Genomic DNA, 14,699 nt, shown 5'->3' on the forward strand with positions numbered 1-14,699 from the left:
TCCAAACACGGTCGACATGGCGGCGACCTGGCTGGCGTTCTTGTAGTGGAAGTTGAACGGCTTTGTGCAATTAATTTATCTTATGTTATTCACTGATAGTCGTCAAATTGTCACGTCATTTAGACGCAGAATGGCCTGGGTTTATGTCACATCAAAGAAGAATGCCCAAAAAGCAAAGTAAGTCATGAAATGGCTAGAATGGTGCAAAAGCTATTTACGACCAAACTACTAGGTCCACTAGACTGCTGAAGTTTTGCTTTAAGCCATATATTTTTTTATTTTTATGGATTAAATGGATATAACTTATCAAAATTATCTTCCTAATCCAGGTGGTAAACATATTCAGATTATGTTATCTTTTTTTGAAAACTGTAACTGAAACCAGCAGTGTATGAGATATGGAACAGAGGGGGTGAGGAGGGGGTGGTTTAAGGTCAGTTGTAAAGACCCGTGACAGGTCTGGTGGATTTCCCCTTGTCAAGATCCTAAGATCCTTACTTCCTCTGTCCCCACTCCAATTGTTGGATTGTTGGAACAGAAAGGGAATCCCCTTTATCACTCTCACTTTACCATCACTTTTTTTGTTCTGTGGAGAAAGTGGAGGGGGATGTGGGGTCTGAACCTCCCACCTCCTGTGCCTTTTACTCTACACAGCAGTCAAACGCCGTGCGTGTGTGCAGTTCCTGCGCAATTCCCGCCAAATTCTCCATACAAAGTCTTCAACTTTCCGAAAGCTTTCGCTTAAAGCCAAAAGGTTATGCCCTCCCTGGAAAGTTAAGGTTTATACGCTGCTTATGAATTGGAAATTTGATAACTGATCTCCACTGAGTTTCCTGGCTTGAAATTTTCTTTCACCATACTATTTCTATAACAATTTCTTACCAATGTTTGCACACTTTGGAGTCAAATTTAGATAAGAGTTCATCCATTTCCTTGTTAAATGACGATTTATTCGAGCATAACAAATCCGAATGATGAACGACTACAAATAACTACACGTGAGGTTTGACCGGGCTAGTCCCAGTCTCTACTTGACATGACATGACACGTCCGGGCTAGTCCCAGTCTCTATAAAGGTTGACCACATATTTCTCTATCTCCCCCCAAGTCTTTAGTGTTCCTTGCAATTTTAACAGTGCATAGAGTTGTCGGTAAAGACTGATAATAACAAAACAATGGAGTATATATAACAGTGTGCATAGTTCAAGTTCATAGTTCAATTTTTCCTTTCTTGTTGTAGTCCCTGAGCCTCTGTAAAGCTAAGGGGACTTTCTTCTTAGCGGGGCCTGTGGCTGGGCTGGCTTCAGGCAAAACTGGTGCTGGGGTTGCTTCAGGCAAAACTGGTCCTGAGGTAGCGGCCGGTTGTGGTTCTGTTCCAGGGGGTTGTGGTATCGCACAAATCCCTGCTTTTGTGGCTCAGGGCTGCTGGGTTTGGTGGTTCGGCTGCATTGGTAGGCTGGTTTGTCGGAGTCGGGGGTCTTGGTGTGGAGGGTGTGGCTTTGACTGTTGTACCTGCAGGTCTGAGATCATCACTTAGTAGGCGAGGTGGGAGTCTGGCCTGGACTGGTACATACTTGCGGAGGAATTTGCGGTTTCTGAGTGTCATTCTTCCAGAACCATCAACACGTGTGATGTATTGGTCGAATTGTTTTACTTCCCCGTGATGACCCCTATCTTGTCCCACCGCGTTGGGTGGGGTCCGGTCTGGTTCTGGATTCTGACATGGTCCCCTACGGCTAGGGGAGGGAGCCTTTTGGTGTGCTCAGCCCACCTCTCTGATGCTTGTATGTGGCGGTTTCTCAGGGCTTCTTCCCTCAAAGCGAGGGTGTCACGCCATGTTGGGTGTGGGATGTAGCGCCCAGGGATGACAGGTATGAAATCCTTGATAGGTTTTCCGAAGACACATTGTGCAGGGGATAGCTTGGTGTTTGGGTTGGGGGTGTTACGGTACTGCAAGATGGCCTGCTGGAATGCGTTGGTGTTAAGGTTGCCTTGTGGGTCTGTGTTATTTGTGATTAGCCTCTTGACGGTTTTCACCCCTATCTCAGCCCTGCAGTTGGAGTGTGGGAATGCAACGGACGAGAGGGGATGGTGTACCCCCCAGTCTTTCAAAAGCTGCTGGGTGGCGTGTGCATTGAACTGTGGTCCTCCATCGGTGGCGCATTCGTCTGGGATGCCGTATGTGGCAAAGGTACGTCTAAGGCATTCGATAAGGCCAGCAGAGCCTTCGCGTCCTCTTTCGACGATGGGCCAGTTGGAGTATCTGTCCACTATGAGTAGTGAGTAGGTAATTGACGCCTTTGTGCTGAAAATAATCAGCACAAATGCATTGGAATGGGTATGCTGGTGCCAGTTTTTATCCTAGAGCTTCATAGTCTTGTGGGTGGATGGAGACGTTAAGCGAGATGTGTGGCTGTGGCTTTGATGCTCGTCGGACCCAGCAATCATTCATGTTGTTGTATAGGTGATGGTCCAAAGCAATACCGTAGGTGGCCTCGTGGTCTTCCCTGGCGACGCTGCATAGGCTGTCGAAGATGGCGCCTTCCGCTTGTCTGTTCGTGCTGGCGGTGTTTGACAATCCTGGCTGGGGCAGCTTGTTGGTGCTCTGGCATGCTGTTGCAAAGTGGTTCTGGCGGCCACATAGTCGACAAATGGTGCCGAAAGCCGGGCACTCTTGCTTTCGTATTTTGGCGGAGGTTTTGTGGCCATGGCCTAGTTTACCGCAGTAATGACAGGGCTCGCTGTTGAGTTTGTTGTTAGGTTTGTCATGAGGCTTTCGACTGGGGTTCTGCTGCTTGCGGTATTGACTTCGCATTGCCTCCGCGCCTTGGGTGTGAAGGAGGCGCCCTGCCGACCGCTTGCCAGACTCTTTGGCCTCCACATATTGTAAAACTTCTTCCAATGTCATGTCTTGATGTTTCTCCCCGAGCAGGTCTAATTGGATTTCGTCATCCACCAGGCCTCGGGTGATGACATCTCGAAGGACGTTTTCCGTGATGTTGACGTCTTTGTCACAATCAGGGCATTTGACGAGAAATTTACATACACCGGCTTGGCCGCGGAGGCGGGCACAGAAGTTCCTTATCGTCTCATCTCTATCTTGCCTCATGTTGTGCAGTTGGACCCTGGCCACCATGGCGTTTTCTTCTCTGACTGCGAGCTTTTTAATTGCCTCTAGGACTTCCTCTACCGTTTTGTTGGTCAAGGAGCCGCCTGCATTGCGTGTCAGGTCTTTCCTCAGTTGTTCTTCGCAACATTCGAGGAGTTGGATCACTTTGTCCTTGCCTTGTACCTTCATTGCCTCAGCGTAGTCCGTCCAACGTGTCATGAAGTATGACCACTCTTCGCTCATTCCAGCGCTCGAAATTGTAGGTCGGCGAACTTTCTCGATCCTCGCGCATGGACGGAAATAAGTACAGCAGCTAGCTCGTCTGCGACGTTGCCGGTCTCATAGACACACTCGGGGAAGGGGCACTTGTGTTTCGGCATCGTTTTGGCCAGTCGAAAGTCACGTGGGATTGAAGAATTCGCTTGCGGTAAAATCCAAGATGGCCGCCATTACGTTTCGCCGACGTTTTCGTCTCGTAGTTCGCCGATTGTCCTCGTTAATGGCTTGTTTTTCCGCGAGATGTTTCTCTTGTGGGTTTCCAAAGGCTGTAGTCGTTCATCATAGATAAGAGTTCATCCATTTCCTTGTTAAATGACGATTTATTCGAGCATAACAAATCCGAATGATGAACGACTACAAATAACTACACGTGAGGTTTGACCGGGCTAGTCGCAGTCTCTACTTGACATGACATGACACGTCCGGGCTAGTCCCAGTCTCTATAAAGGTTGACCACATATTTCTCTAAAATTCTCGAGGCGGCGAAGACCGGAGATGACATCATTTTTGCGTTTGGCGCTGTGAACTTTTACTTTCGCCTCCTGTATTTTTTCTCCCGCCTCCCACCCCTTTCCATAGCCATTCTCTCCTCTTTGTCCCATATCTATTGTGAAATATATTGAAATGTTGTGAAATTTTACTTGTAGTCTCCCGGATCCGACCACCTTAGGAGTCCTGCTTCCTGCCTTCTTTTCTCCCGCTTCCTGCCCCTTTCCCCCCCGACCCTTCCCCTGTCCCCCTCCACAAGAAAGGTCCCAGGAGAAAGACACCTTTACCCCCCCCCCCCCCACTTTGAGATCCCCCGGACCTTGCACAGATCGTGTATACATACTTGACACACACTTAATCAATAATGTTTTTTCTTTGCCAGGAAATGTTTGGAGGAGAAAGGATATTATGGTAAAGAAAGAAAAGTGGCAAGGTACACAGAAGAGGAAGTAGCGATTCCAATCAAACAAGGACTGGCTGAACTTTTAAAAAATGAAATTACAGGAGGAGCTGAGAAATCTTTGTTACTTTCCATTGAAGGGAGGATTGAACAAGGTGGTGAACATGCAGTTAATATAAGACAACACAAAGTATCCCCCCAAGAAAAACTAAAGCTTGCTATTGAGAACTTGTTACAAATGAAAAGTGTGACATTTGATGGGCTCTTACAAAAGGATATTCCTCATCACTGGGAGCAGCATGGAGACCTCATTCTATTACCAGAGAATAGCTTCACTTTGGACAAATGGAAACTTTTTGGTGAGGAGCTATGGCAAGTTGTCGCAAAGAGTTTAGGTGCAGCCAGACTTGCCAAGAAATCAACTATAAACAATGATGGTTTTAGAACTCCCAAAGTGAGCCTGCTTCTCGGTGATAATGGATGGGTGACTCACACTGATAATGGTATAAAGTACACCTTCGATGTCACTAAATGCATGTTTTCTTCAGGAAATATAACAGAAAAGATCCGAGTTGGAAATTTTGACTGTAATGGTCAAACTGTTGTTGATCTTTATGCGGGCATTGGTTACTTTGTTTTGCCGTATCTTGTCCATTCTAAAGCTGCCATAGTTTATGCTTGTGAATGGAATGAAAATGCTATACAAGCTTTGAAGAGAAACCTGCAGTTAAATGGTGTTGATAAACAGTGTGTCATATATGAAGGAGACAATCAGAAGGTAACAAGTAGACTATTAAAGTATATTTTGTTTTATACATGTAGCTTATAGCAATAACCAGAGAGTGGTTACTTTCCTAATCACCTTCATGTTGGTAATTGTACAGAACATTATGGGTGAGTCTTCTTTCATGCAGACAGTCTGTCGTCTGTCTGTCTGTCTGTCTGTCTGTGTATCTGTGAGTCTGTTTGTCTGTCAGTTGGTTTGACAATCAGAGAAATAGTCAATCAAGGTACATGTATGAATCAGTCAGTAGGCAGGCTGTCTAGCTGATAGTCATTCAGTCAGCTTTTTAGATTGCCAGATAATTAGACAACCAACTAGTGAGATAATCAATAAGACAGTCATTCGGTCAGTCTGTCAGTCATTCATTCAGTCAGTCAGTCAGTTACAGAGTCAGTCGTTTGGTTGGACGGTTCAGTGTTAGGTCAGTCAGCCAGTCAGTCAGTCTCGCATCTAATGAACCATGTCTTCTTTGGTTTAAAATCACTTTGACCTGTCCCAACTATTTTTTTTAATTTAGTTCCCTCTTCAAGGAGTGGCAGATCACGTCAATCTTGGCCTCATCCCATCTAGTGAGGCTGGGTGGCCTGTGGCTTGTGCTGCACTGCGCTCTGACAAAGGAGGCTGGCTGCATGTACATGGCAATGTTACGTCAGGTCTAACACACAGTGAAAGAACAGTTTCTATGCTATCTTCAACAGAAACATCTTTCTTAACTTATGTAACAAAGAATCCTAGCACAGCAAGCTTCCAATCTCCTTTACATTGCTCTGAAGTTGCAGCTAGCTGTGACCATTCTCCCGTAGAAAACAATGAGATGCCTTCTTGTAACAAGAAAATGAAGGCAGAGTGGTTAGACTGGGGCAAGTATGTGTCGCAAACTATGTTGCAACATCTGAAAAAATCACACGACAGCCAAAACTGGAATGTCCATATAAGGCATATTGAACACGTCAAGTCATATGCGCCTCACATTGATCATGTTGTGTTAGATGTGGAGTGCCGTCCTGTAAAATTATGTAAATTGAACTAATTTATGAAAATGAAAAAAAAAAAACATAGGATATTAAGTACTTGGCTGAAGAAGGTTTGGTAAAAGAATAGACTAGTTACCCAATTAAAAGTTTTGTGGACAGTTAAAGGGTGGACAGAAATAAGGAACGGCTTGTTGTATCCTGATCGCTTATTTATCACTGTGAAAATCTCACCTAACTTTGGCAGGCATAAATAAGTAAGTATTTGGAGCAATAATTGCGTTTGTTACATGTCAGATGATAAAGGCATGGTTGAAGCAATTACTGTGAGGCCGACATTGTGGCCAGAAAAGAGGAGAATAAAGAACTTATTTGGGACACTTATCTGTGCATTACAGGGATTATATGTTTTTTTTTCCGCGGACGATTGTAAAAGGGAACTCTTCGCGCAAAAAATCTTAATCATTTTTTATTTTTTTTTTACTACAAAATAAAAAGACAATTTAGACTTTTGTCCATGTAGTATGATATTTATTTTAGGCGGTGTGATATCGTTTCACAACTTGATTCATTTTGCGCTGGCCCCAGACTAGCCTGCGAACAGGCTTTCCGGAGCGATCGAACGGACAGCGCAGAGCGCCGGTCGAGCGCTCCGGAAAGCCTGTTCGCCAGCTAGCCCCAGACTAGCCTGCAGAACAGGCGGTTTATTTTTGCGGGGTTATTGCGAGGTCGCGCGAAGCGCGACCCAACGAGAGCTCTCCCTCACGTGACCCGCTAAATAAAAAACCTAGCACTTCGCGCTTCGACCCGCAAAATAAACCGCCTGTTCTGCAGGCTAGCCCCAGACTAACCTGAGATCATGCCCTTGTTCCCTACTTGTCACTTTTTTCCCTCTCCCTTTCGAAAAAGAAAAAAGAACGCCTGATCGCAGGTTAGCCCCAGGCCCCTGCCCCAGACGACCCCAGACTGGCCCTGGTCCCCAGGGTCCCTCCCACCTCACACCCCCAAGATCTAACAAAGGCTTGGTTACTTTGCCTCGCTCTTTGAAATCTTCGTCGTTGTTTTCGTCAGTTCTCTGTGTTCCTATTCTCCACTCGGTAAAAAGTCATGGCGGGTCTTGCTCGTCCAGTGTACATCGTGGCTGCTAAAAGAACTGCATTCGGTGCATTTGGAGGGAAATTAAAAGGCATATCGGCCACTGTGCTTGGACAACACGCGGCGGTAGCGGCTATGGAGGCCGGTAACGTTGACCCAGCGATTGTGGACTCTTCAATATTTGGCAACGTGATTCAGGTACAATTTTTAAAGCATAAAGCTTATTTGTGAAGACTGTAGTAGATTAAACTATCAATGAGTTGAGGAATATAGATAAATTTTACCAGTTGTGGTAATGAAAATCTGATAGACAGGTTTTAAATTCCTTTATGATCACGAAAACCTGAACTCGTTGTGGACTTTGAACTTTCGTGACTTTGCAGTTTTGACCACGATCTGCCGATATCATCCCAAACAAAACAGCTATAGCTTACACCAGATTTTTTAGTCTTGAATTAAGTAATGATATTTGGAAGTGATGATTATATCTTTAGTTGATAAATGCCGATGCCAGTCACTGAATGGGTATAAAATTCGACCAGGGGATTCCCTCAGCTCTCAGGCGCGACTGCAAGTTTTTTAGTTTTCTTCGTAATAATGTAAGACTTGTGAAAAATGAGTAAATAATAATAAGAAGAAAGAAAAATATTCCAGTATGTAACTATATAGTAGTAGATTTTGAGGAGTATCTTTGCCTGAGTTCAAGTCCCCGGGGGAGGGGGGGGGGGGACACTCCTATATATGAGCTACATAGGTATGTGCCGCTGTGAAGGGTATGGTTTTCAAGCAGTTTAGTCTGGGATAGGGTATAGAAATCAGAGAGTTTTGGTCTAGAATAGGGTATCATTCGCCGAGAAACTGATCAGTGGTTTGAAGAATTAAGTCCAGAATAGGAATAGAAACTCGGAAGAGAAAGAGGCTTCCCTAGACGTGAATAAAATCATTGTGACAATGTTGTTGACAGATGGTTTTGCATTAAAAACAGTTCTAAAAAGAAGCAAGTCTGGGATAGGGTAGGGATTTTCGGTACTTAGTGTAGTAAAGGGTTGCAAAACCAGCTGAAGATGGTCTGGTATAGGGTAGGGGTTTCAAAGTCCCAGCGGCACACCCCCACCCAAAAATATACAGGGTGCCCCCCCTGCCCCACGCCCTTACCTGCCCCGTAACCTTACCTTTGGTATTTCTTTCATATTCATTTCACAGAGTGCATCTGATGCAGCATACATTTCAAGACACATTGCCCTAAAAGCAAATGTTCCAGTTACAACTCCTGCACTAACAGTGAACAGGCTGTGTGGTTCAGGGTTCCAGGCAGTTGTCACGGCAGCCCAGGAGATTCAGCTTGGTGAGAGCGACGTTGTTTTGTGTGGAGGATCAGAGAACATGACCCAGGCACCTTATGCCCTGAGAGATGCTAGATTTGGAACAAAATTGGGTCTTGACTTAAAGGTAACATTTCATTGCTGTCACTCATTTAGCTTATTATAGTACTGCAATGAACAGTCATTCATTGGACGATCATGTGGCCAACCCAAATTGTCTAATGTCCAACAAAATCTCAAACATGGTCAGGCATAATGTCTGATCAATTTTTTTCAAGTGACAAATTGTTTCACACAATATTGTGAATAAGAAGCAATTTCCCTTTTTGTACAAAATGAACACAAAAATGAAAAAAATAAATAAAATAAAAATACTTGCAGCCTTGGGTGCAAATAAAAAACTGTGCTTGAAGTTTCTTACCCCACTAAAAAAGTGGCTTCTGTGTTGACAAAGCTTGGAACCCTGGCTCTTGAATGTATAATCAACAAAAAACAACAACAGAAATAGCAACTGTAGGAAATTGGCCTCAACGTTAGCCTGAATTTCAGACATCTTCCTTTGGTTGCGCGCTCCCTAGAAAAGACATACAAACCAAATAGCCACTAATGCCATCCAGTGAAGTCATGATGCTTTTACTTTAATCCATGCAGAAAAGATTCTGCAAGGTCATCACCCGGGGGGGCACTCAACAAAGTTTTATATGGGAAGGCTCCGCTCCGAGGTCCAACCCTTACCCTTTTATATACTATTTTGACAGAAAAAGTACCCCTTTCGTATACCTTTAACCCATTGACTCCCGAAGGTTTTACGCGCGCACCCACCCCCAAATTCCCGGCTCTTTTACAGCATTTAACACAGACGTGCGAGTAGAAAAAATAAACCATATGCGCCGTAAATTCAGACAAATAATTCGTTTCTGAAGTAAACTTTTAATGCAACTAGACATGTTAAAAGACTAACTTGATCCCAAACCAAGCTTGAAGGCAGAGGAAAAAAATTATTCACTTCCGCGCGTCATTTAAAAACTCACAAAAACACGAAATCTTTGAACAAAACATAAAGCAATCTTAAAAAACTCTGATAAAATGTTGGCATATGTTATGTAAAACTGTTACTGGCATTAATTTAACAGCAATGAAGTATTCTCCTGGTACAGAAAAGCGGTAATTGGAAGTGATAAAATTATTTGCGAATCATGTTGTGAAATAGAGCAAAACCGCTTTGCAAAACAACCGAATTCCTTCCACAAAATATACACTCACAATGCTTTCTATAAATCTCAAAGTCAATAAAAATACTTGTTTGAATTTTCTGAAGTACTGTTGTAAATCTTTTCGCGTTGAAGGTTGTAAAACACAATTAAAATCTTAGCGACTAAATCAACAACGCGACGGCAAGTCTGCCGAAAGAGATGCGTATCAGATAACACCGCGTGCACATCAAATCTGTTCGCTTCAAAAGCCTAAAATTCCAAACTAAAGCTGGACAAATGAAAGAAACTTGAAAGAAAGTTTGTTTAAGATTAATTCTCATTCACGATGAAGCAAATAAATGTCTAAAAAAGCTTAAAATTTCGCAAATTTTAAAGCCGTGATATTCCGCATGCACCATGTTCAAATGAAATATTCGAGCTGAAGTGACAGTGTTTTATTTCAGTGCGACGGCTTTGGAAGGCATTTTTTAGTCAATCACTGTACCGATCTTCCTAAAAATTCCTTTCAAGTTCGAAGCAAATATTGTACATTACCATTTTGCTTTCTGAAGCTTTGAGAAGCTGCATTAAACCGTGATCAAGGCCGTGAATTGTAGTCAAAACACTTTAGAAGCGCCATGACACGAGGTAATCTTGGCAGCCGAAGGAGAGAAAAATTTCTTCACCAAAGCAGTTTTAGCACTCTGTTATCCATTAGTTTCCATTTTAGATCCACTTTAAAATCGATCCATGTTTTTTCATTCCATATTTAGCTTAAAAAAGGTGTTTCTCTGTGTCCAGAACGGAAAACAAGACCCTAGAAGTTTGTAAATACATCCCGCGAGGCGCCATGCTTTTCTTGTACATTTTCAACGCACGTATAAAGGCGAAAAACCTCCTTTCTAGGACCCCTAGAAATCTCTAAAAATATGCGCAGAAAACGGATTCTGATTGGTTTATTTGCCCTTATTATCTATAGAACAATAGGAGAACTAAAAAAGCTCCAGGGAGGGAGGGAAAGGCCTTTTGTCAACACGTGGTTTTTACGGCCGGTTGAGGCCGGCACGGGAATTTGGGGGGTGGTTTTCGCGCGGCCGGTTACGGCCGGCACGGGAGCCAATGGGTTAATAGAAATAAAACAGGACGTTTTCTTGGCATTTTATAAATTAAGACGATAGAGCCATAAGTTGCGTCTGTTCGAAATATTTAATTTATAAGCCTTTTTAAATATCTAAATGACAGAATTTCCTACCCTTTCATATACTTAAACTTGTGAAATCCCTACCCTTTTATATACCTGAAGCCTGAAAAAGGTACCCCTTTTAGGCGGAGCCTCCCCGTATATAGGCTGTTATAGGATGTACCCCCCCCCCCCCGAGGGGGGTCATCAGTTTGTGAGAAAAAATCGCTTGAACAACCTTTAGGATTACAGGATACAACATTGTTTTGTAATTAGTAATAAGTCAGTCTGTAGAATTTATAACTCAATACAGAACTGTTATTTTGTTGTACTCAGCTGGAAGACACTTTGTGGCAAGGCCTGACAGATTTTCATGCTAAAATGCCAATGGGTGTTACTGGGGAAAACCTTGCTGAGAAATATAACATCACACGACAAGACTGTGATGAGTTTGCTCTCTTGTCACAAAAGAGATGGGCTGAAGGTAAAATTATAGTACATGTACAATGTACAATAAAACTGTTACTTTAACAATTTTTTCTTTATAATTTATTTTTTTGTTGTAGTTCTTACAATAAATTTTTACATACATTACTGCAGCGTGCAAAGAATTTCATGCCTGATACCCTGGGGCTAGTGGATTTTGCGGTTGGGCTAGTGAATTTTATCCTTCACTTGCAAGTGAAAATTGATTTTTTTGCACCATGTACTGCAAGTAATTTTTTACATGTGAAAGCAATAAAAAATTTCTGCTTTCACGTGGATATAGTTTCCCGACTATCTTTGCTGTGGTTTATATTTGTTTGTGGTTAAAATGTTCTAACAATCTGAAATCTTTAACCCTCTCAAACCTTCTACATTTTTGTCAGGTCATTTTTTTTGCACTCAGCACAAAACCAATGCTGCCTTTGGTAAAAATTATAGCAAATGTACTCAATGGAAAATTAAAATGTTTGGTACTAACTGCCTGACTTGTAGTAGATAGTTTTATGTCTAGAATACAATGTGTGTTCATTTGTCTTTCTTAAATTATATCTAGCTAATGACGATGGCCGATTTGTGGAAGAGATTGTTCCAGTAACTGTGAAAGGCAAAAAAGGTCCAGAGGAATTCAAAGTTGATGAACACCCAAAACCGAACAGTACAATGGAACAGTTATCAAAGCTTGCACCAGTGTTCAAGAAAGATGGAACAATCACTGCCGCTAATGCTTCTGTAAGACACTTCAGTCTGCTATTACATTGTATAATTTTTATTACTAGTTTTGGCAGCCCATAAGGCTCCACAACAATCTTGATTTATTCATAAAATAAATGCTCCAGACTTGCAATTGAATTTTTTGGTATAATAATAAATTTATGATATTGGCTAATTCTGGTAAATTTTTGAATTTGAATTGATTTCAAAGAAAAACTGTGATCAATCTAAGACAAATGCCAGTCACCTTAATTCATCTGTCCTCGTAAACAAAACTAGATTTCTCTGTTAGTACTTAAAATTTGTAAGTTCTCTTTTTGTTACAGAATTCACTTACATGTAACATCAGTTTTATTCATTATATCCGGAAATTTGCAATGTCTACCTTACATCTTCAAGAGACTATCAAAACTTCCAACTTCATTCGCAGGGTCTCTCTCTCCCCACCCCCCAGAGTTGGGGTGGGGTTTGGTGGGGAGAGAGAGACCCTGGAAACGAGGTTGGTTATAAAACTTCTACAATCATCTTGATTATTATAATGTAAAATATTCCACTGCGTTTCTGTTTGTAGGGTATATGTGATGGAGCAGCAGCACTGATTGTTGTCAGTGAGAAAGCCCTTAAAGAGCATAACTTCACTCCACTGGCAAGAATTGTTTCGTATTCTGTTGCTGGTGTGGAACCGTCAATCATGGGAATTGGTCCTGTCCCGGCAATCAAGGCTGCACTTAATAAAGCCGGCAAGAGTCTTCATCACATGGAACTTATTGAGGTAAGTGTACTTACTCATGTACAAATGCTGGATTTTTAAGTTTACACTACTTTACAGTCAAACCAGATTAAGTGTACCCCCTTAGATTTCATTAATGAATCGAATTATGTAATGTTTGAAACCATAATTGAATAATGTTTTTTCACGATGTGTTCATGCTTATTAGATGCAACAGACAGTAAGACTAATTCAATTCCTCACATTCTCTTTACTTCAAATGTGGCAGCTGTGATCAGAAACCAAATTTTGATTACAACATTGATCCATATTACCAGTAATTTTATATTTTTAATAAGATGAATGCATTCTTCAAATTGATTAACAGATTCAAATGTCAAGTAATCGATTCATTTAAGGGGGTATGCTTGAGCTGGCTTGACTGTAATTTCCTGAACTAATTTAAATTGTTGATACTTGGAGTGTCCAGCTGCTGTTCTGATGAAACCATACACAGAAAAAATCAACCATTTCAGTCAAGCCTTGAAACAATTTTTTTGAATTCTTTGCTTTGTTCTATCTTGCTATTACATGTAGCCTGCAAACTTGCATAAACTGTTAAATTGCACACATTCAGGTTGAAAAAGTGGACAACAGGATCAAAGACATGACCCTTTTTCCCCCTCTTTACTTCAAAAGCCATCTTGTCAAATGGGCCAATACTGAATAGAAATTGATGTTCCCAACTTGAGTTGTTAGTCTAATACTTCAGATTTATATTAGCACACTGCTATAATAAAGAAAGTTTTCGGAATAGGCTACTGACAGCTGGTTGTTTTGTTATACTGAAATTTGCAATCTCTTCAGGTCAATGAAGCATTTGCCCCACAATTTCTTGCTGTTCAAAGAGAGCTTGAGCTGGACATGGACAAGACAAATATAAATGGAGGTGCAATTGCTTTGGGTCACCCTGTAGGAACCTCTGGAGCGAGAATCACAGCACACTTGGTTCATGAGCTGCGGCGGAGAGGCGCTAAATATGCTGTTGGGTCAGCGTGTATAGGAGGTGGACAAGGAATAGCTATTGTCCTCGAAAATGTACAATGAGATTGCTAGCAGTCGAGGAAGTGACACTATGAACAATTTCATACAGATGTACCAAAGTGTAGTAAAGATGTGAAAAGGTCTTTGGAAAAAATTTAAACGACAAAGTATTTATGAGTTTGCTTGTTCATCATGTTGTTGCGGAAAGCCAAGATTGTGAATCATCGAGGCTTGTTTCATCGTAAACCTTCAAAGGTATTAGGAATTAATAAAGCCCTGAAGACTTAATTGTCACTAGCCCTAGGTTTTTAGTAAAGCTCAAATAAAAGTGGTGTAAGTGCCAATAATATTTTTGTCAAAGTTGTCTCAGCATGAGAAAAATTGTTGCACACACCACTTTTATCCTAACCTTGCCAATTACCCATTAATGTGCTATAATTTGTGAATGGCCGATAAGCAGCAAGAAGCAATTTTCTAAAATTCTTTCATTCAGTTACCATGTCAGTAAATTAATGTCTTGAGTTGTTTGTTCAAAAGCAACATGTACAACAACTGGTGAAATAAAAAAAACTTTACCCTATACACGAATTTCATATTATTTTATTCCAAAAGAAAAGCTACAGTTAAATGCTGATAACACGAAGCTTGAGAGAAATCGAAAAAGGTTTGGGTTTTTGAGGGTTCGAATTGTTGAGGGTAAAATTAGTACGAAAATGACCTGGAGGGGAATTAAAAAAGGTTTGAGTTATTGAGGGTCTACTTATCAAGATTTGACCATGTATATGACAGTGCTCGACACTAACTTTTTTGGATACTAGGCAATTGGCTAGTAGGTACAAATAATCACTAGCCCACAAGGACAAGTCACTAGCCCCACCCCCCCCCCCCTTTAAAAAAAATAATAACAGCCAAGTTTGAATCAGCTAA

At 41.7% G+C, this 14,699-nt stretch overlaps 2 protein-coding genes and 1 pseudogene across 2 annotated transcripts; 2 read left to right on the forward strand and 1 right to left on the reverse strand.

Moving 5' to 3' along the window:
• Nucleotides 1–20: 20 nt before the first annotated feature.
• On the forward strand, nt 21–6,545 carry LOC144650605 (tRNA wybutosine-synthesizing protein 2 homolog). The gene is made up of 3 exons (XM_078510328.1): nt 21–177; nt 4,260–5,055; nt 5,579–6,545. Exons 1-3 carry the CDS (start codon nt 83–85, stop codon nt 6,089–6,091), a joined length of 1,404 nt encoding a protein of 467 aa, XP_078366454.1. The 5' UTR covers nt 21–82; the 3' UTR covers nt 6,092–6,545.
• On the reverse strand, nt 912–3,352 carry LOC144647972 (uncharacterized; annotated as a pseudogene).
• Nucleotides 6,546–7,073: 528 nt separating the features above from the next.
• Nucleotides 7,074–13,974, forward strand: LOC144650615 (3-ketoacyl-CoA thiolase, mitochondrial-like). The gene is made up of 6 exons (XM_078510340.1): nt 7,074–7,325; nt 8,331–8,576; nt 11,159–11,306; nt 11,862–12,037; nt 12,591–12,791; nt 13,596–13,974. The coding sequence occupies exons 1-6, from the start codon at nt 7,140–7,142 to the stop codon at nt 13,833–13,835; spliced, it is 1,197 nt and encodes a 398-aa protein (XP_078366466.1). The 5' UTR covers nt 7,074–7,139; the 3' UTR covers nt 13,836–13,974.
• The last annotated feature ends 725 nt before the right edge of the window (nt 13,975–14,699 follow it).

Source organism: Oculina patagonica, chromosome 4 (assembly GCF_052425735.1).
Source record: "Oculina patagonica isolate OP01 chromosome 4, crgOcupat, whole genome shotgun sequence".
Classification (NCBI taxonomy): domain Eukaryota; kingdom Metazoa; phylum Cnidaria; class Anthozoa; order Scleractinia; family Oculinidae; genus Oculina; species Oculina patagonica.